Source organism: Carlito syrichta, unplaced genomic scaffold, assembly GCF_000164805.1.
Source record: "Carlito syrichta isolate Samal-C Ts95f unplaced genomic scaffold, Tarsius_syrichta-2.0.1 Scaffold313936, whole genome shotgun sequence".
In the NCBI taxonomy this organism is placed as follows: domain Eukaryota; kingdom Metazoa; phylum Chordata; class Mammalia; order Primates; family Tarsiidae; genus Carlito; species Carlito syrichta.
In genome coordinates, this window is record NW_007258032.1 from 1,031,344 (window position 1) to 1,053,855 (window position 22,512).

Below are 22,512 nucleotides of genomic sequence, written 5' to 3' on the forward strand. Positions count from 1 at the left end.
TATTGTAGAGATGAGATCTCGCCAGGTTACCCAGGCTGGTCTCGAACCCCTGAACTCAGGCAATCCTCTTTCCTCGGCCTCTCAAAGTGCTAGGATTATAGGCTTGAGCCGCCACGCCTGGCCTTGCTTCTGTGTGTTTTCTTTTTTTCTTTTTTTTAGAAAGCAGGATTTATTGAGAGGACAGAAAATCTCCCACCTTGGGAGGGGACCCGAAGGGGTTGCTCTCTTCTGTGTATTTTCTAAGGACATTTTCTTATATAACCACAGTACAATGATCGGAAACAGGGAATTTTAACATTGTTACATTACATTACCTAATCTGTGGTTTATATTCAGGTTTTATCAGTTGTCCTAGTATTGTATTTTATAGCTATACCCCCTCCTCCCCCTTCAGGATCTAGTCCTAGTCACACAGGGCTTTTTTTTTTTTGGAGAAAGCAGAATTTATTGAGATGACAGAAAAGCCCCCACAGTTGGAGGGGACCCAAGGGGGTTGCATCACACAGAGAATTTTAGTCTCTTCAACCTTTCCGTGTCTTTCTTGACTTTAATATTTGAATAATGCAGGCCAGTTATTTTATAGAATGTCCTTCAGTTTGGTTTTGTCTGATGTTTCTTTGTGAAACATGACAGCATTTTTGGCAGAAATACCACAAAATGATGTTTTGGTCTTTTTAGTTCCTCAAATCAGAAAGTATGTGAGGTCAGTCTATGCCAATATTAGTGATTTTAATTTTTCATCACTTGGTTAAGGTGATGTCCGCTAGGTTTCTTCACTTCGGAGTTACTATTTTTTGGGTTTCTTTTAGTTGCTTCCTGACTTAAGTCAAGATGGCCACTGAATAATTAGGTCTTAAATGTGTTTTATGTTCTTTGTGCAGCTCGAGATGCTGCTGTGCAGAAGATTGAGACTATTATCAAGGAACAATTTGCTCTTGAAATGAAGAATAAGGAACATGAAATTGAAGTCATTGACCAGGTATAATGATGATAAATTGAAAAAACACCAAAGTTATTGGGGGGAAAAAATACAGCTTTCTTGTTTTGGGGAGGATAAAAATGCTACTTTTAAAAAAAGGTGAAATTGCAGAAAAGATTAAAAAATTACCTGAAATTCTAAAAAGTTAAATCCCCCTTTGCTTTTTTGTTGAGTATCTTATACTAGTATTACAATAATGATAAATATACGTACACTATATCTTAACCCTTGCAATACTATTTTTTGTTGTTCTTTTAAATCGTGCTGGAAAATATTACTTTTGTTTTTCTTTTGATTATTAGAGAAGTAGAGCTTTTTTTCGTTATTTTCATTTTTTATTTTGCAAATTGTTTATGGATCTCTTTTATAATTGTCATTTAAAAAATAACTAGTTAACATTTGTTTTTAGCGACTAATTGAAGCAAGAAGGATGATGGATAAACTTCGTGCCTGCATCGTAGCAAACTACTATGCTTCTGCGGGTCTTCTAAAAGTTTCTGAGGTAAGTATTCCTCATCTTCAGTCATTTTCCAGCCACTCTGGGTCAATGTGGAATTCCTGCCTCTGAAACATTTTTTATATTGACCTTCAGAATTCAAGCCTAGTCTACCTTCCTGAGAGTATACAGATTTATCAGTCAGTGTGTTCAACCTTAGTCCTTTGGTCATACCTCTCTGCATTGTCAGTAATCCTAAGTAATATGTTTAAATTCAGGTTAAATAATTCTGGCAAGAAAATTTCATAGATGGTGTTGTGTGCTTGATGTTACATCACATCAGCAGCCACGTAATATCATGTCGTCTGATAGTGAACTAAGTTTGACCACTTGGTTAATGTGATTTCCACTAGATCATTCCATTATGAAGGAAAATTTTGTTCCTAATTTTGTTTTTGACAAGCAAATGGAAAATAAATGTCTGACTTTTTTTTATCCTAGTAATCTGTCCAAATTCAGGCATAGGGGATAGGCCTGAACTGAAATAGAAATATTTCTTCCTGTTTGATATTTTGATAATTTTAGCATAACTTTTGCTTGGTTTTTCTCTTTTTAATTTCTTTTTCCTGAGTGTTTTCAGTTAGAATTATTTTCAGCTGAATTTCCTCTTGGACAGTACTGACTCAGTAGGAATTGGGGAAGGGCCAGAAGGTGACAGTAAGAGTACTTTTGTTTAGACTTTCATGTTGTCCTGTGGAACTTCATGGTACCTGGTATTGTTTTATCCTTATGTTGTCTTACAGAAACTATAGCATTATTTGAGTTTGATTTTAGATGGTAGTTAGGTTTTTCTTTTACTTCAGGGGTTGCTATAAAATATTAGCATCTGTATTAGTTTTCTAGGGCTACTGTAGGAAATTACCACAAGCTTGGTGGTTTAAAACAACAGGGATTTATTTTCTCACTGTTTTGGGGACTAGAAGTCTAAAATCTAGGTGCTGGCAGGGCGATGCTCCCTTTGAAGTCTCAGGGAAATAATCTTTTCTTGCCCCTTCCTAGCTTCTGCTGGTTGCCGGCAATCCTTGGCCTGCAGCTGCATCACTGATTCTGTCTTCACATGAACATTTTCCCTCAGTCCAAGTTTCTCTCTTCTTATATAAGGATACTAGTCATTGGATTATGACCTACCCTTATCCAGTGTGACTTCATCTTAACGATTACGTCTTCAATGACCCTGTTTCTGAGTAAAGTCACAATCATAGAATCTGGGTGGATGTGAATTTTGGGGGGACACCATTCAACCCAGGACAAAGTCTCATGTCATCTGTTTTATGGCTCACTATTGGATTCAACAAGATGGACATCACAAGCTAGTTCCTGCATGATGTAGGACTGACGTAGGTAGCTACTGTGTTTGAAGAGTTGTTTATTCATTTAATGTTTTGTTCCTTTTTTTACTGTTGGTAATTCTGATCTGTGCCCTTTCATGATCTAGAAATGCATTGATTTTATCCTGTTCTGATTAGGATTTATTCAAGGATATTTAGATATGATTTTGTCTATTAATGATCAGCCATTTCATTATTTTGTTTGCAGTAACAGGACATATTTATAACTCTGAAATTATTGAAATTGAGCAACTTTTGTTGCTTTGATTCTAAAACGCTACTTTCTGCCTCCTTTTTTCTCATTAAAACAATTACTTTAACAACACAGTTTTAAAAAACCAGGCCTCCCAGGAACATACCTGCAGTGTATAACAGAACTCACTGTATTTTGTATGCAAGTAACTAAGATACAGAAAAATAACCTAGGTGTCTGCACTGACCTGGGGGCAAACTTTATACATCAGTATTAGTCATTCTAAAGCATTTTGTATTACATTTTACTCCTGTATGGGGACCATTTTATATTTACAGTTTTTTCATTTTTATGTTTATTTCAATTACTTTTTTTTTTTTTTTTTTGAGTCGAAGGTCTCACTCTTTTGCCCAGGCTGGAGTCGGAGGTCTCACTCTTTTGCCCAGGCTGGAGTACAGTGGCATGATTATGGCTCACTGCAGCCTTTAATGCCTGGACTCAGGTGCTCCTTCCACTTCTGCCTCCTGAATAGCTGTGCTTACAAAGGCATGCGCCACCGTGCTAACTTTTTGATGTTTTGTAGAGATGAGGTCTCACTTGCTATGTTGCCTAGGCTGGTCTTGAACTCCTGGGCTTAAGAAATCCTCCTGCCTCAGCCTCCCAAAGTGCTGGGATTGCAGGTATGAGCCACTGTGCCCAGTCATCAAGGATACTTTATTTAGAACCGTTGATGTGTTTGTGTAAAGTAATGTGAGACTTATTTTTTTAAAGTCAAATCTTGTTTTCTGTGTTACCATATATTTATCCTTATTTCTCATTGATCTCCAGAAGACCCTCATGTCTAGTTCTTAGTGTTAGAACCTTTATGTAAGTATTTATGACTCTCGCTTTTATTTTCAGACCATGTTAAGAAGTTTGGATTTCATTTTATGGGTGAGGGGAGATTTTGAAGGATTTTAAGCATGGTCCTGTAACAGATAAGGGTTTTAGAGAAATGAAATTTTTGCCTGCTTTTGATGGATTTGATTACAAATTTGTTTTCTTGCTTTCATTTTTTGTAGGGATCAAAGACATGTGATACAATGGTTTTTAATCATCCTGCTATCAAGAAATTTTTGGAATCACCATCCAGGTCCTCATCACCTGCCAATCAAAGATCAGAAACACCATCAGCCAATCATTCAGAAAGTGATTCTTTATCTCAGCATAATGACTTCTTATCTGACAAAGATAATAACAGCAATATGGATATAGAGGAAAGACTCTCAAACAACATGGAGCAGAGACCAAGCCGAAATACCACAAGGGTATAGTTGGATGGATGGGAGGGAGCCAGAGGAGAAAGGAACTAGTATTTATGAAGTATGCGTATTATCTCATTTCGCTTCCACAGGAACCCTGGGAAATAGGTTGCTGTCCTTTTAGAATGGGGAAATGGAATCTTTTTTTAGTTGGAGTTTCACTTTTGTCGCCCAGGCTGGAGTGCATTGGCATGCTGATGGCCACTGCAGCCTTGACCTGCTTGGCTCAGATGATGCTTCCACCTCAACCTTCCAAGTAGCTGGAACTACAGACGTACACCACCATGCCTGGCTAGTTTTTTTTGTGTGATTTATTGTGGAGAAAAGGTCTCACCAAGTTGCCCAGGCTGGTCTCAAACCCCCAGGATCATCAGTCCTCTCGCCTTGGCCTCCCAAAATGCTGGGATTGCCCAACTGAAAGGGAATCTTAATGAGGTTAAAATTAAATTTGCTCAAAAGTGTCAGAACTGAGAGTTAAACCTGGGCGTTTCTAACTTTAGAGCCTAGGGCTCCTGTTCACAGCACAGCTCCTGCATGCCATTCATATGAATGTGAAAGGAACCTTCAGGAATTGGCTGTGATCTTGGTCTTTCTGCTCTTTCATGTTTATTCTCCTAAGAGCAATGGCTCTTCAGCCATTTGCTCTATGAGACTTTGTATCCCAGATGCTTTAGTAACTGGAGGAAATTTGACAAATAATAAATACAAATAAAAACCATGTATTGCTCTTTGGTTCTGCCAGTTTGTTTTTTTGAGTTCCCATCTCACACTACTCTGAACTTCTAGATGTAATACTTGGCTGTCGAGTCATTATTGGATTAGATCAGTGATTTCTCTTAGCCAAGTGTTCTGTGATAGAGGAAGTTTGCACGTTGTTTTCCACATACTTGAACATCAAGAAATATATTTATTTTTGATAAAAATAAAAGATTCTAAATTCATATGTGTTCATTGCTGTAATGTAAAATTCAGAAAACTTTATTCATAAGACTTGCACCCCAAAATCAGAACTCTTAATTAATGTTTGGATTTACTTGTACCTTTCCAGTTTATTTCTGTACGAATACTGCACATTTTTCTTTTTTAAAGAGTGGAGCCGAGTTCAGTGGCTCAGCCTGTAATCCCGTGCTTTTGGGAGACTGAGGCATGCAGGTTCGAGACCTGCCTAAGCGACTTGGCGAGACCTCATCTCTACAGTAAATCAAAAAATTAGCTGGGCATGGTAGCACGCACCTGTAGTTCTAGCTACTTTGAAGGCTGAGGCGGAAGGATCGCTGGAGCCCAGCAGGTCGAGGCTGTGGTGACCAGGAGCGTGCCACTGCACTCCAGTCTGGGTGACAGAGTGAGACACCAACTCAAAAAAAAAAAAACAAAAAAGTGGGGCATGCTAGTTATAGGATTTAGAAACTTAACATTTTATACAATATATGGTCACTTGTGTATATATTTTATAACACACATTTAGCACTTAAAATGTACCAGGCACTTTTCAAAGAACTGTCCAAAGCAGTTATATGAGGCAGGTGCTATTATCATGCTTATTTTATAAATGAGGAAATTGAGACAGAGAATCTAAGATTTTACCTAAGATTACTCATTAGTAAATAGAAGAGCCAGGATTTGTACCCTGGCAATCTGCCTCTGTAGTCAGACTTTTAGCTTGTCACTTTATATTCTCACTGAAAGTTTTTGAGTGGTACAAAAAGTTATAAAAGAAAGTAAGTTCCATTGACCCTTTTCTCCATTTCCATTCCCCAGAAGTAACCATTGTAATAGTTTCTTGTGTATCCTTCCACATCCTATTTGCATATTCAGTATGGATATGTGTAATAATTAGAAACACAAAAAGAATTACAGTTTGTGAACTTTTTTATAAATTAGTGTAGCATTTATAATAAATTTTTTAATGCTTTGAGAGGTGCCACAAAGCCAGATAATTTTGTAATAAAAAAATTTATTGATGTGTGTAACTATTAGAAACACAGACAGAATTATAGTTTATAAACTTTTGTATAAATTAATGTGTGTTTATAGTAAATATTTTTAATACTTTGAGAGGTGCCACGAAGCCAGATAATTTTGTAATAAAAAAATTTATTGATGTGTGTAACTATTAGAAACACAGACAGAATTATAGTTTATAAACTTTTGTATAAATTAATGTGTGTTTATAGTAAATATTTTTAATACTTTGAGAGGTGCCACGAAGCCAGATAATTTTGTAATAAAAAAAATCTTAGTTCTTTCATTCTTTTTATGATTTTGTGATGTCTGCCCTATTGAAAATTGTTGAAAATGAATGTTGATTTTTTTTTTTTTTTTCCAGGATACTTCTGGTGTAACTGGCTCCCATAAAACAGAGCAGCGTACTGCTGATCTCACAGGAGATGAGACTTCACGACTTTTTGTAAAGAAAACAATAGTAGTGGGCAATGTTTCTAAGTAAGTATCCAATTGGATTTAATTTTCATCATCCATTTATAGTAATACTTTGGCATTAGTACACTTGTTATAATGTTACAATGGGAAGAAACTCAGGGATTCTTTTCCCAAGCTCTTAGTTGTTTCAAAAGTAAGCCACAGTGCAGAGACTTTTCTTGGGTAATCTTGTTCTTTAGGAAGTAGAGTCAGAATTTGAATCTTGGTCTCCTATTTTTCATTTGGATATCATTTCCTCTGTACTGCCTCTCTTTGCAGTATCATTTGGCCTTGTTTTGCACAATATCTGTAAACGTCCACAAATGACAAAAAAGAGGAAGATGTTTGCTCTAGAATGTCATTAGAGAAGAAGCAGTGTAATCTCTACATTTTCACATATAGTTTGTAAAAGATGATAATTGTTATTCAATGTCCTCAACTCTAACTTTCAAATCTTCAATTTTTTTCTACACATTTACCTTCTTGCACTTGCCACTTATTTGTGATTGGCACTTCTAAAGCTGAAATCAGATTCTTCTTCTTGGAAACTCATTTACTGTTCTTTGTTTTTGAAATGAAGTGTGATGGGTTTCTTTGATTTTCTTTTCCTTCTTCAAAACCTTTACTTAAATCCTTTTTAGCAACTCTATAAGGCAAGCCAAAGAGGTTTGCATCTAACACGTAATGGGAATATGAGATAAAGTAGATAAAGTCTCTTTTTTTTTTAAAGTCAGAGTCTCACTGTTGCCCAGGGTAGAGTGCAGTGGCACAATCATGGCTCACCACAACTTCAGCTTCCTGGGCTCAGGTGATCCTTCTACTTTAGCCTCCTGAGTTGCTGGGACTACAGGTGCACACCACCACTCCCAGTTAATTTTTAATTTTTTTTAGAGATGAGTTCTCACTATGCTGCCCAGGCTGGTCTTGAACTCCTGACTTCAAGCAATCTTCCTACCTCTGCCTCCCAGAGTGTTGGGATTATAGACGTGAACCACCGTGCCTGGCCAAAGTCTCATTTTCAATCATCCATTCATGTTAATATTTTTGCAGGAATATTCTTATTGTCCTAGTATTAACGGTAGGAAGAGACTGCATGGAATTTTTTTAAGCTCTTAGTTGTTTCAAAAGTAAACCAAGGTTCAGAGACTTGAGTCTCTGCCTTCATGTGTTTGCCAGTCTTTGACTTAGAATAAAGTAGTGTTGGTAAAAATTTCTAAGGCATGAACTCTTACGTAAATGTATCTTATCAGCATGTCAATGTGTGTAAATTTGGAAGAACTTTTGATTATTTCTGAACTAGTTCTATCCTTATAGTTCTTAACTAATTCCTAAAAATGTTGATTTCGTTACCCAAACTGAAGTGTTTTTAATTTGTAACAAAAGGTTGCTGAACATATCTTAAAGACAGAAGCCCTTCAAGCTGAAGAATTATATTTTTAACAATATGACCTCTTCCTGTCTTTTAACAGTATGACCTCTTCCTGTCTTGTGGGAGTCTCATCATTTCTGTCAAGTGTCTAGGTTGAATAAAGACATTAAATATCTTCTCATAGCATAAGAATGTTATACTGTATAAATATTTGGTCCAGATGTAAATATATGGAAGGGATTAAATTAGCTAATTTCCTCATGAAGTTTTATTTGCTGATCCCTGCCCTCATTAGGAATATTCTGTGCTCTATTCTTGTAATTTTAATCATATGATATGGTCATTTTCTATTTCCATATATTTTTCCCAAATTAAATTGGAATATCTTTAGAGTAGAAACTTTGTCTTGTCTGGTCTTGTACCTCAGAGTACTTGTTTAGTAAATATGTGGTTGATGAATAAATCAATACGCTTAAGAGAGGAAAAAATGAACATAGTTTATGTAAACCTGGTGAAATTAGTTTAAAAAGTTAATCAAAGGAAAAAGAAAAAGCACAAATAATATTAGAAATGAAAAAAGAAAATTTAACTACAGATGGTAAGCTGTTAAAGTGATAAGAAACTATTAATATCTTTATGCCAACACATTTGAAAATGTAGATGAAATTATTATCTACAGTCTCCTTGTGGCCTGGTAGGTTTACCTGAATTTCCAGACTTGGCCTTTTCTGAGCTAGATGTACTATGTTTTAAAGATGTCTTTTCTCCCCCAGATTGATGTGTAGGTATTCCAATTAAAATCTCAACAGGGTTCATGAAATTCACAGGCTGGTTCTTATATATGCCAAAGTAAAGAGCCAAGGACGAGAACACTCCTGAAAAGCTAGGTTAGGTGACTTGGCCCTTATATTACAAAGGATCAACCATAGGTATAAATAAACATGTAGAAGGACATGACCATGTTTTCCATTGGAATTTGAGAAGGGGGCTTATACTAAAATAAAGACAGGCCCCATAAACGGAAGGGCTGGAGATGCTAGTTTTACCATGGTCAGGACTTAAAGGACTGGCTTGTTTTGGCTTTCAAAAGGCAGGAAACCAAGTGCAACCTTCTTGGTAGCAATGAGAGGCACCAGATGGGCCCAAAGTTCTAGCACCCTAAAACGTGAAGGAAACCAACCCAAAGACTAGAGTTTCCCTAACCCAGGAATAAAAATATGCCAGTTTATTGCCACCTTGTATACCCACTTGGCAAGAGAAACAAGTTTTGTTTTTTTTAAATAGTGCATTGATAATCAGAAAACAAAACAAACTTTTGTAATGTAATGCCTCTTAAACCAAATACATGTTTTAAAAAGAAAGAAAAATAAAATGATTAACTGCCAAGACTATGTTTGTTTAGTTAGCTGATATAGCTGTTAAATATTGCTGGAATTTTAATCTTATTTTTTAAGTTGGGGTTGTTTTATTAGGTTTTATGAAGGGAAAAAGAATCCAGGTTTCTTTGTTTTTCTTCTCTAGGTATATACCTCCTGATAAAAGAGAAGAAAATGACCAGTCAACTCATAAGTGGATGGTATATGTCCGAGGGTCTCGTAGAGAACCCAGCATTAATCATTTTGTTAAGAAAGTTTGGTTCTTTCTTCATCCCAGCTATAAACCAAATGACCTTGTGGAAGTTAGGTAAGCACACTTGAGTTATTTAACCTAAGAAATACAGATTTATTGAAGTGGGAAAAGGTGGTTTAACCTCAGAAGGGTCCCTGGAAATTTTTATATTGGTAATTTACTAAGCTTTGACTTTTAGTCACAATTTTATTTTAGCTGTGTTTCCCTCTTGCCAGATGACTGTCTCACTGAACAGGCAGTGTTCCCTCCTGTCATATTGTTGTCACAGTAATTAGCTGATTTTGCTCCCATCTGGAAACAGCTACACTTGTTTATATAGATACAGATCATAATTTTTTTAAAAAATAGATCTCAAAATATAACAGAATCAAATTTAGGATTCTAATATTACAGAAATATTTAATGTTAAAAATTCCCATAGGTTATCTCACCCTCTCATAAGTAATCTGCTAGGGATATTTTTCCTGTACATATTTTAGCCTGTAATTGTTTTCTGTTGTTATTTCATAAAGATGGAATGATAATATTTATACTCTTGTGAAATTTGCTTGTGTCCTTTAGATGTGTTCTTTGTATCTTTTTATGTGTTACACATGTATGTATTCTTTGTATAAATGTACTGTGGAAGTGGTGGTGGATTATTATCAGTGGAATCTCCTGTCTTCTGCTTTGTTCAAAACATTTACTTTACTCCTGCCTGACTCTTAAACAAAACTGTCTTCTGAGAACTCTTCTGCTTCTTCTGTAGCCCTTTCAAGTGGTGGGTGTTTTTTTTCTCCCACGCACCGTTGGATCTGGGAGTGGGATGGGTGTCTTTCTTGATCATATTTGTAGCTTTCAGACCACATTCCCCTTAAAAAAAACAAAAAACAAAAAAAACCTCAGCTCCATATGATCTGCTGCTCCTCCTTTTTTGCAGTAATCTAATTTCTCAGGTTACTCCCCTCTTTCAGCAATGGTTTGAGTACCTGGTTTATTCATTTCCTCCCTACCAGTGCTTGTGCCTTCATTCTTAAGGACTTTGTATACATATAGATAGTTCATTCAAAACCCTACTCTCTTGGTTCATTGATTTCTTCACTTAATGATTATGTTAATGTGATTACCATAGAATCTGAGTAAGAAGAGAAGTGAATTATATAAGAGCAGTGATGGACAGTGAACATTTTTGTGGACAAAAAGTAGAAGCTGATCCTTTCCAGTTCATAGGTGTGATGTTTGGAATTTCACAATCATATGTGAGATGCAAGATGCATCTCCCTCAAACCTTGTTAGAAAGTTGGAACATTACTCATTTACATGGAAAAAAAACAACAAAGAAATGGAGGTCCCAGTGAGGTCAAAGAATAGTTGGATTAGGAGTAGAGCTGGAAAGGTAGGGATTAGTGGTCAGAAAGAATGCTTAGAAATAAGATTTTCATAGGTGGTACAGTATGGTTATTTTCTTCATATGGGTAATAGTTATCAGTTTATCTGTCCTTTTTCTACCTCTGATATATGCTGTATTTCATATAAACATGTATCCTATTCTAAGTTGTTGAAAATATTTATTCCTGACTGGGCGTGGTGGCTCAGCCTGTAGTCCCAGCACTTTGGGAGGCCGAGGTAAGAGGATTGCTTGAGTCCAGAAGTTCAAGACTAGCATAGGCAACTTGATGAGACCTCATCTCTATAGTAAATCAAAAAACAAGTGGGGTGTGGTAGCACACACCTACAGTTCCAGTTACTTGGAAGGCTGAGGTGGAAGGATCGCCTAAACCCAGCAGGTCGAGGCTGCAGTAACCTGGGCGACAGAGTGAGACTCCAGCTCCAAAAAAAAAAAAAAAAAAATTATTTCTGTAACAGCATTTTATTATTTTAAGTGTATTGCTTTATAACATATTCTGATATCTGTTAGAGTATATTTCTTTCATTATTATTCTGATTTTTTTTTACCATTCTTCAGTATATATGTTTTTCCAGATTACTTTACAGTCAAATTGTCAAGTTACAGATTGTAATTATATTGAATTAATGATTAACTTTTAGTGAAGTTGTACTTTTTAAATGAGACTGGCTCTTTCTATCCCCTGTCTACCCAAGATAATCAATCAGTGTAGTCGTTTTTCAATGCAAATAAAATTTTTTTCTTCTATTATATAAAACTTTCTTCATTTTCTTGACATATTTCACTGGATAGAGCCCCAGAAAAAAGTGTTAATACCCTATTTTATTTCGACATTAGAGTTTAATGACAAAGGAGCAATTTTATTCTTAGGCTCTTAAATATTAGTGTTGAAAATACCTTAGCCGGGCTTGGTGGCTCAGCCTGTAATCCCGCACTTTGGGAGGCTGAGGTGAGTGAATTGCCTGAGCCGGCGGGTTTGAGACCCTCCTGGGCAACTTGGCAGGACCTCATCTCCACAATAAATCAAAAATTAGCCGGGTGTGGTAGCACATGCCTGTAATTCTGGCTACTCGGAAGGCTGAGGCTGAAGGATCGCTGGAGCCCAGCAGGTCGAGGTTGTGGTGGCCGGGAGCGGCCACTGCACTCCTGTCTGGGCGACAGAGTGAGACTCCAACTCAAAAAAAAAAAAGAAAATATCTTGTCTATGATTTGGTTCAGAAATGCCCTGTACAGCTTAAGCTCAGCATGCAGTCTCTCCTAGAAAACCACTAGTAACTTTGACTCTTTTTTTTTTTTAAACTGGAATACGATCTTCTTGTTGTCTGTTTTCATACACACAACACATAAATGTGCATGCACATATGTGGCCTTCTTATGAAGTTCTGCTCTTTATCCTTCAAGACATAAATTAATAAGATATAACAAAAAAATTGTTTTTCTATATCCAGATCAGCAAGAAATTTCCTTATATGGTAAACATTAAAAATGCATTATCTTAGAAAAACTTTTAACTACTCTAAATAATATGAATCAGTTAAAATGTATTATATTTTTATTGATGATACCTGATTTACTAAAAAATAGGATTAAAAACTCTCCACGTCAGCCTTCCAAGTAGCTGGAACTACAAGTGTGCACCACCACGCCCAGCTAATTTTTTTGATTTATTGCAGGTGGTCTCAAACCCATGGGTTCAGGCAATCCTCTCGCCTTCGCCTCCCAAAGTGCTGGAATTACAGGCTTGAGCCACCATACCTGGCATGTGTTATTTCTCTGTTCTCACACCAAGAATTTACAAAACAATGATTTTCTTTAAATTGCAAAAAAAAAAATTATGCAATAATATATGAGATTGTATTTACTAAGAAATCTTTATTAATCTGTAAGTAAAGATGAGGCAAATCACTTATCAGGATGTGTCTAGCAGTCTGAGGAAATCATGCTACAACTGATTTTCAAAGTTCTCTTATGTACATCTGGAGTATTTTTTGCTTATAGTAAATGGACTTTGTTTCATGAAATTTATGAGGCTTTACATCATTGAAATAGCCTATAACAGTTGTTTTCAGTCTGATATGTGCCACTCTGATAGTATTGCATAGATTGGCGACTATGGCTTAATTGAGTAGTTAACTGTTCACAGCCTGTTGACACACACCATTACCACATACCCTTCCCAATAATAAATCAACAACAGTGTTGTGATTTTTTTTTTAAGGGATGGGGTCTTTCTCTGTCTCTTTGGTTGGAGTGCAGAGGTGTGACCACAGCTCACTGCAGTTTTGAACTCCTGGGCCCAAGTGATCCTCCCTGTCAGCCTTCCCCCTATTGGCCCAGCTAATTTTTTGGTGGAGGTGGAGTCTCACTTTGTCACTCAGGCTGGAGTGCAGTGGCATAATTATAACTCACTGCAGCCTCAGCCTTTCAGCCTCAGCCTCCCAAGTAGCGGGACTATAGGTGCATACCCAGCTAATTGTTTGATTTTTGTAAAGATGAGTTATCGCCACGTTGCCTAGGCTGGTCTTGAACTCCTGGACTCAAGTGATCCTCCTGCCTTGACCTCCTAAAGTGCTGGGATAATATGTGTGAGTCACTGTGCCCAGCCACAGTACTTTTTTTTTTTCAGTTTTATTTTTTGTAGAGACAGGCCTCTCTATGTAGAGACAGGTTTCTCTATGTTGCCCATGTTGATCTTAAATTTGTGGACTCAAGTGATCCTCCTGCTTCAGCCTCCCAAAATACTAGGATTATAAACATGAGCCACCTCACCCAGCCTATGTTATTTTCAAATAGTACTTTTTTTTTTTTTTTTTTTTTTTTTGAGTTGGAGTCTCACTCTGTCGCCCAGACTGGAGTGCAGTGGCCGCTTCCGGCCACCGCAGCCTCGACCTGCTGGGCTCCGGCGATCCTTCTGCCTCAGCCTTCCAAATAGTCAAACAGTATTTTTTAAGAGATTATTGCTTATATGCTTTTGGTGTTTAAAACGACTGGAGAAATCATTTGCTGTGATCAGCCACAGCTCTGTGGTTTTTTTTTTATAACAAGTAAAGTAAATAAGTCTATTACTACACTTAATTTACATATATGCCTCCTTTACTAAACTTAGAGCTTCTTGATGTTTGGGGCCTTGTCTTCCTTGTCTTAATATTACCAGGGTATAGCATAGTTTCTAGCATGTAGTAAATGTTCTTTTCACGTTGGATGCTGAGTGAATTATTGAATTCATAAGATGAGTCATTCCATTTGTAGGTGGCTGTGTTTGTTTGGAAGTTTTTAATTATATGAGCAGAGATTGAACTTCCTCTAACTTTTAAACAGTAAACTTCATACGTCTTGTGATACCACACAGAATTATCATAATCCCTTTTCCATGGAGTGCTTGTTCACATACTGTATTTGAAAGCAGCTGTTGGGTCTCATTCACATTTGTTTCAGTTGTCACTCATGTGACTGTGTTTTATGTTCCTTTGCTATTCAGGTTATATTCTTTGACACACTTCACTTTATCTCTATTCCCTCCTAATGCAGAATTTTTAGAACTGAACCTAAAACTCCAGATGTGGTGTAGCCAATATAAATTAGGATAGAACTATTAACATGTGTCCTAGGCTTAATTATAACTCATGTTCTTTACAGGACTCTTATTAAGATATTTGTTGTGCTAGGTATTAAAAGTATTCTGATGCATGAGGAGGGCTTTTGCAGCTGCCTTGAAACTTGTGGTCAATGTTACCTGTGGATCAGTGCACAAATGTGTTTCTCATGTATCCTCAATCTCTTCATCGCAGCACATTACCTGACTAGGAGCATGGGTAGATTCTGTTCCCATAGAAGCATCTTTTAGTTCAGTTGTTGTAACAGTTTTTTGCCAATTTCCTAAAAGCCAGGATTGTAAACTTTGCTTTTAGGTACATGACGTTCACTAAATTTGTGCTAGGCTTAGGGCTTGATTGATACAGGGGTCACAAAGGTGAAGAACACGTGGTCCCTGCCTTTAAGAGGTTCAGTGGAGCATTCCTGCCCTTGGTGCATGCGAGACTAGGGTGGATTGGGCTCTCAGAGGAAATCATAGTGAACCGTTCCAAAATGTTTGCATCTGTTTCATTCAGCTTGGATGTAGGAACTCTGTGGAGCAGTGCTGTCCAATAGAAATATGTTGTGAGCCACATATGTAATTTAAATTTTTCCAGTAGCCACATTAGAAAAGTAAAAAATTACTTAGCATGGTAATGCAGTTCTTTAGGCTGCTTTATTAGAAGTCAAGTAGACTTGCCATGCTCTGCACCAGTCTGACGACATCTAGTTATACTATTGTGCATTTGGAGGACAGTGGTCTGGGTGGTGGCTAGGTTTGCCACCATGGGGACATGAACTAGCACAGTGGTTAAGCATGGCCTATGGAGGCTATTGCGTGAGTTTGAATCCTGGTTCACGCAGGTTAGTTATTCAGCCTCGCTGTGTCTCAGAGGGAATATTTCATAGTGTGGTTGTAAAGATTAGTTAAGTTAGTAGCTAGAAAGTGCTTAAAACAGTGGTTGTATCATTGGAAACACTCTTAAGCATTTGCTGCTACTGCTCTTGTGAGGAACCGAGGTATTCCTCCAGAAAAGAAAAGATTTAGGGAGTGTTTTAGTTCTTTTGAAGGTCTCTTATATGGAGGAAGAATTTACTCTTTGTGATTACAAATGGCATATCTAGAACTAACATGGAGGAGGTAGAGGACATATTTTTATAACAGAGCCATTTAGAAATGTAATAGAGAATCTTATTAAATAGTAAGATCTGGGTCACTAGGAGTGATCCTGAAAGGCTAGTTGGCCACTGAAATTATTTAGTTGAGCAAGGAGTTATACTCCATTTTATGTTTCTAATAAAGTTTTTTTTAAAGCTCTATTGTTTTATCATTTTTCCTTCTTGGCCACTAATATATTGCACCTTCTATGAGGAATCTAGAAATATTGAAAGTTTATTCAGAGGAAGCAGTCTTCTTGTGTGTGAAGTAACGTATCTTTTGAAGTATAACATTTTCATAGATAATGTCTGTCGGTTGGTCTTAGATTTTTGCTCCAAAATATATTATGGAGGAATTTCCTGTTAAAAAGCATTGTTCCTTTTTCCTGACTTTAGGTTCTTTTTCTGTCTTTCCTGGCAACAGTCTTTCTTGACTATTTACTGAATTTTCTAGTAGCTCCATTAGAAAAGTAAGAACCAAAAAGTAAAAACAAATTACTTAGATGGTGATGCAGTTTTATAGGCTGCTTTATTAGAAGTCAAGTAGACTTGCTGTGCCCTGCATCAGTCTGACATTATCTACTCATACTATTGTGTGTCTAGAGGACAGTTGAATGTAAATTAAGAAACATACCTAATTTATTATATCCACTGTGAGAGAAATTCAGCATATGGTCTGATTGAAGAATATTACAAAATTGGTTTAGACTTACCACTTAGCTTTACTGGAATTTAAATGACCAAACTTAACATTAAGATAATTTTTATTAAGTACTCTTTTTTTTTTTCTAAGTCTGGGTCTCACTCTGTCACCCATGCTGGAGTACAGTGGCATGATCATGACGATCACAACTCATGGCAGCCTTGACCTCCTGGGCTTAAGTGATCCTTCCACCTCAGCATCCCGAGAAACTGGGACTACAGGCACACGCCACCACACCAGGCTAATTTTTTAATTTTTTTGTAGAGGTGAGGATTTGCTATGTTGCCCAGGCTGGCCTTGAACTCCTGGACTGAAGCAGTCTGCCTGCCTCAGCCTCCCAAAGTGCTGGGATTATAGACATGAGCCACCACACCTGGCCTAAGTACTCTGTTTAATAAGCCCATCATGCCTCTAGGCCCCACTTTTTCTCTGGCTTTGGATTCCTGTTCTACTACTATCTCAAGTCTACCTTGTTATTTGACCCAGAGCCTGTTCTATACCAACATCTTGACTACTTCTTTTACCTCAGCTGGTATTTGACTGGTTTTTTCCATCCAGGGCATTCTAGTTTTCTTTGCTATCTTTTCTCTCTGGTTTATTGTATATTTCTTAAATTTCTGCTTTCTTGGCTACTCTCATACTTCAGGGATTTTTTCCATCTTGAACTCTTCTGTTAGCTCCTGGCTCGTTGCTTGTTAATTCACATCTGTTAGACTCCTCTCAGGTCATGTTCTTGGACTCTGCCCTTATTCGTGTCTCTTCTTAATTTTCCAAAAGCACATCTCGTTGACATTTTCTTTCTCTGTAATTTTGAAATCTCTCATTGCAACACTTCCAAGCTAGGGATTCATAGCAAACGTTTTCATTTTAAAGTCATTCTCTTTCTTTCCCTTTAATTTAAACACTATTGTTTTGAGTACTTAAAGATCTCTCAATTAAATTTGTGGTTTTTTTTTTATTATGAGAAATTTCAAATATGCAGAAGTAAAGAGTATAATGAATGCTCATGTACTCATCACCATTTAGTAACAGTTTGGTAATCTTGTTCCATCAATTTCTTTTTTTTTTTCCCCTTTGCAAATTACATTGTGATGAGAATTCTCCAGTCCAGTTAGCATTCACACATATTTCCCTCTCCCCACTAAAATCATAGTTGCTATTTAGAGCAGATTATATTGTGAACATAGGATTTTTCTTTTAGGTCTCTTAGCAGATAATTTTAAGTAATTTATCACTTTCAGATTGAACATTTTCTTGATTTATTTTGTTTTACCTCAGTGGAGGAGCACATGTGAGGGTTTGGGATAAGGAACATATACCTCACAGCCTGTGTCCGTCAATTGCCAGTTAAGGATCCCTGCTCTCTGTTGTGTGGTATTTAGTAGATTACCTTAGTTTCTTTGTCTGTGAAAATGACTTTGGATTATGTGGTCTAAGTATACTCTTAACTCTTGGCATTTAGTAATTGAAAGTTCATTATTTACTTTTTGAGTCAGAGTCTCACTCTGTAACCCAGGTTGGAGTGCCAGCGGCATGCTAATGGCTACCGCAACCTTGACCTACTGGGCTCAAGCAATCCTTCCACCTCAGCCTTCCAAGTATCTGGAACTATAGGCATATACCACCGTGCCTGTCTAATTTTTTGATTTCTTGCAAAGATGAGGTCTTGCCAAGTTGCCCAGACTGTTCTCGAACACATTTGCTCAGTAATCCTGTCACCTCTGCCTCCCAAGGAGCTGGGATTACAGATATGAGCACTTGCACCTGGCTGAAAGTTTAATATAGGTTGAGTTAAATTTTTCTTTTATAATTTAATTTTTTAGCAAATGATAGCATGTTGATTTAGCTTCAAATGGAGAAGCCTAAATCATTCTTAGAAGGATATGAATTTCTAATTTATCCATTATGAGAAAACTTATACTGTCTAGCATGGGAAGATGAACATGGATGAATGTGTTAATATCTGCTTTTCCTTAGAGAGCCTCCTTTTCATCTGACCAGAAGAGGCTGGGGTGAGTTTCCTGTCAGAGTTCAAGTTCACTTTAAGGACAGCCAGAACAAGCGGATAGATATCATACATAATCTGAAGGTATTGTAATAAAACATTGCTCCCCAGAAATGAAGTATTTTTTCACCAGCTACATTTGACTCTTAAACAACACTGGGTTTAGGGATATTGACCCCTGCAAAATTAGCATATAAATTCTGACTCCCCAAAAACTTACCTACTAATACCCTACTGTTGACTAGCAGCCTTACTGATGACATAAACATTGATTAACACATTTTTTGTATATCTAGTTTATACTATATCCTTATAGTAAAGTAAGCTAGAGAAAAGAAATGCTATTAAGAGAATCGTAAGGAGCTGGGTGTAGTCACGTGTGCCTGTAGTCCTAGTTACTGGGGAGGCTGAGGTGGGAGGATTGCTTGAGCTCAGGACATTAAAGCTGCAGTGAGCTATGATTAAGCCACTGCACGTCAACCTGGATGACAGAGCAAGACCCTGTCTCAAAGTAAAATAATAAAGAAGATAAAATATATTTGCTGTTCATTAAGTGAAAGCGGATCATTGTAGAGGTCTTCATCCTCATTTTCTTCATGTTGAGTAGACTGAGGAGGAAGTGGAGGTGTTGGGTTTGTGTTTTCAGGTGGGAGAAGTGGAAGAAAAACTGCGTAAAAGTATACCCATGCAGTTCAGATCTGTATTGTTCAATTTAAAGTGGCAGTGTTAGGTGTTCTGAGTGCAGTGGCCAAGGAGAGTAGTATAGCAGTCATGTTTTTGAGTGTGTTATACATACTGCTACAACACTTCTTTGTTCTCTGAACAGTGGGGCAGGGGGGTCACTTTATGGCACAACATATATTCTTTTAAAAGATAGACTTCAGTGGTCAGGTAATCAGAAGACTTGTTTTTTTAAAATCTATTTACTTTTCTATAAAATGGGACAAATAATCTTGTCTGTTTATTTCATAAGTTAAAAGATATGTTTATTTTATGTGGGTAAAGATACAGGTGGACATGTTTCAGAAATAATGAAGTCAACTGGGCTCGGTGGCTCAGCCTGTAATCCCAGCACTTTGGAAGGCCCAGGCGAGTGGATTGCCTGAGCCTGTGGGTTTGAGACCAGCTTGGGCAACTTGTCGAGACCTTGTCGCTACAATTAAAAAAAAAAAAAAAAAATTAGCCAGGTGTGGTAGTTTTGACTACTTGGAAGGCTGAGGCGGAAGGATCACTGGAGCTCAGCAGGTTGACGCTGGGGTGAGCATGCCACTGCACTCCAGCTTGGATGACGGAGTAAGACTAACTCAAAAGAAAAAAAAAAAACCAAGCAGAAGTTATGAGATTAACTATTGTGTTGTAAGAAATCCTTCAATGACAGCTATGTCCATGTGGTTTATTATGCAGCCATTATATATTATATTTCATGGAGCGTTTGCTATATATGGAAGAAAACAATCACTAAAGTAGGTAAAAAGCAGAGTGCAGGCATATCTTGTCTTATTGTGCTTCACAAATAACTGTGTTTTGTATAAATTGAAGGTTTGTGGCAGCCCTGTGTCAAGCAAATCTTTTGGCACCATTTTTCCAGTAACTATGCTCACTTTATATGTCTGTGTCACATTTTGGTAATTCTCAAAATATTCTCAAACTTTTTCATTATTGTAAATGTTTTGGTGATGTGTGATTGGTGATCTTTGATGTTACTATTGTAATTATTGTGGAGTGCCACAGACCATGCCCATATAAGATGATGAACTTAATCAATCAATGTGCGTGTTCTTACTGCTTCTCTGACCAGCCATTCTTTGTCTCTTTCTTTTTTCTCAGGCCTTTTTATTTCCTGAGACACAGCAATATTAAAATTATTCCAAATAATTACCTTATAGTGACCTCTAAGTTTCAAGTGAAAGGGATAGTTGCACATCTCTCACTTTAAATTGAAAGCTGGAGACAGTTAAACTTAGTGAGAAAGGCAAGGCATGTCAAAAGCTAAGATAGACTGACAGCTGGATTATTGTGCCAAACAGCCAAGTTATGAGTGAAAAGAAAAAGATCTTGAAGGGAATTAAGTGTGCTGCTCCGGTGAACACACAGATGATAATAATGCAAAACAGTCTTGCTTGTAGGGAGAAAGTTTAAGTGGTCTGGATAGAAGATCAAACCAGCCACAACATTCCTTCAAGCCAAAGCTTAATTCGGAGGAAGACCCTCTCTCCTTGGTTTTATTGTTTCATTGTGTATTGGCCTTCAGACCTTAAGCACCTGTATTGTGGCCATGTGATTCTGTTTTGTACTGCAGTATCAGTTTTCTTACCATTTCCATGTTAACTATCAGAACTATCTTTGATTCTTCCTTTTTCTAAATATTTGTTCAGTCGCTCACAGACTGTTACTCTTTCTTCATAATCTCTTTTCCATTCTGCCTCTGCCCCCTCGCTGTTGCTAGGCTGTTTTTCTACTGCTTCCTGATTGGCTCTTTATTCTACCTTCTTTCCCCCCCTGTCAATTCTACATAGCACCATCTGATGGTTGGTTTAAAACAGCAGAATCATTATGCTATTCCTCTTTCAGAACAGTTGATTGAATTCCTGTTCAGGTTCAGACTCCCCTGCATGCCTTCCAGGATTTTCCACATTTTGACTCAACATCTTCCCCCTAAATTATCTGCACCAGTCCTCTGTATCAGATTCTGTTCCAGCCATGTCAGTCTGTTCATGTCCTGGAGATGCCTGTGGCCTTCTTCCTGTGTTTTTTCATGCTCTTCCTCTCCTTGAATACTTGTCTGGATTTTTTCCATTCTTCAAGTTCCTGTGTAACTCTTCCTGGCTGTTTAAGTCACAATGATTTCTGTATTCTGAAATTCTATAGTAAATAAAAATGTGTATTTGATACTGTAAATATTACATTAAATATTAAATGCTCTAGGTATTAGAGTTATGTAAATTTCAAAGTTCCTAGAATGTGTGAAATTCCCATATCCTACATTTCTGGCAAGTAGACATTAATCTCTCCCCAAACCTTTACTTTGGAAGGAACACAACTCTTCCAAAGACAGTACGTGAGCCATTTAGTAAGTAAACTTTCTTTCATAAATTTACCTAAAACTGCTTTAAAAAAAACAGAAACAAAAAACCTGACCCATTTGTCCTATTTTGATTTCCAAAATAATTCAGAATAAGACTTGGTTTTATAAAAACCCTAAAAATGTTTGAGAATAGATAGCTTTTTATGTTTCTCTTTAAATTATTTATTCTCCATGCAAAATCGATTTCTGTAACATTTCTTGTATGCTACATTTTCCAGTTTCTCCTAGTGTTTTGATAACAGTTCTGTTTTATCAGTGTTGTTCTTAACATTTGATCTCAGCAATGAAACGTGTCAGTGCAGATTCCAGAGAGACTATTAATTTTATTCTCTGGAGGATATGTGAATAGATGTAACATAATTGCCTATATCTTTTTAGCAATCACACTGTTGGCTAAGGTTTAAATAATGAAAACTCTAGATCTCTTCCATGAACTTTTTTTTTTTTTTTTTTTTTTTGAGTTGGAGTCACTTCATCACCCAAGCTGGACTGCAGTGGCAGGCTCACGGCCACCCCAGCTTTGACCTGCTGGGCTCAGGTGATCCTTTTCGTCTTACCTTTCCAAGTAGCCAGAACTACAGTTGTGTACTGCTATGTCCAATTTTTTTTATTTATTGTAGAGATGAGGTCTCGCCAAGTTGCCCAGGCTGTTCTCGAACCTGTGGGCTCAGGCAATCCAAAGTGCCGGGACTACAAATTTGAGCCACTGTGCCTGACCCTATGAAGTGTTAATCCACCCTGTATTGCTTTTTGATCTTATGAATGCTAAATCTCATGACTAACTGAGTTGTCCTCTCTGTGTTGGCTGCTGAGGAATTCATATAGACTTGACCTCTACCTCTTACAAAACTTTTAAATCTTGTGTTTACTAACCTACCCCTGACTTCA

General features: G+C 37.1%; 1 protein-coding gene across 3 annotated transcripts in view; it reads left to right on the forward strand.

Moving 5' to 3' along the window:
* YEATS2 (YEATS domain containing 2) overlaps window positions 1-22,512 on the forward strand; it is a 94,701-nt gene that overhangs the window by 12,637 nt on the left and 59,552 nt on the right. For all 3 annotated transcript variants that reach the window (XM_021718880.1, XM_021718879.1, XM_021718881.1), the window contains 6 exons: window positions 882-979; window positions 1,389-1,481; window positions 4,058-4,303; window positions 6,624-6,739; window positions 9,606-9,767; window positions 18,512-18,623. In XM_021718880.1, the coding sequence (XP_021574555.1) occupies window positions 882-979; window positions 1,389-1,481; window positions 4,058-4,303; window positions 6,624-6,739; window positions 9,606-9,767; window positions 18,512-18,623 (827 nt within the window). The remainder of the gene's footprint in view (window positions 1-881; window positions 980-1,388; window positions 1,482-4,057; window positions 4,304-6,623; window positions 6,740-9,605; window positions 9,768-18,511; window positions 18,624-22,512) is intronic.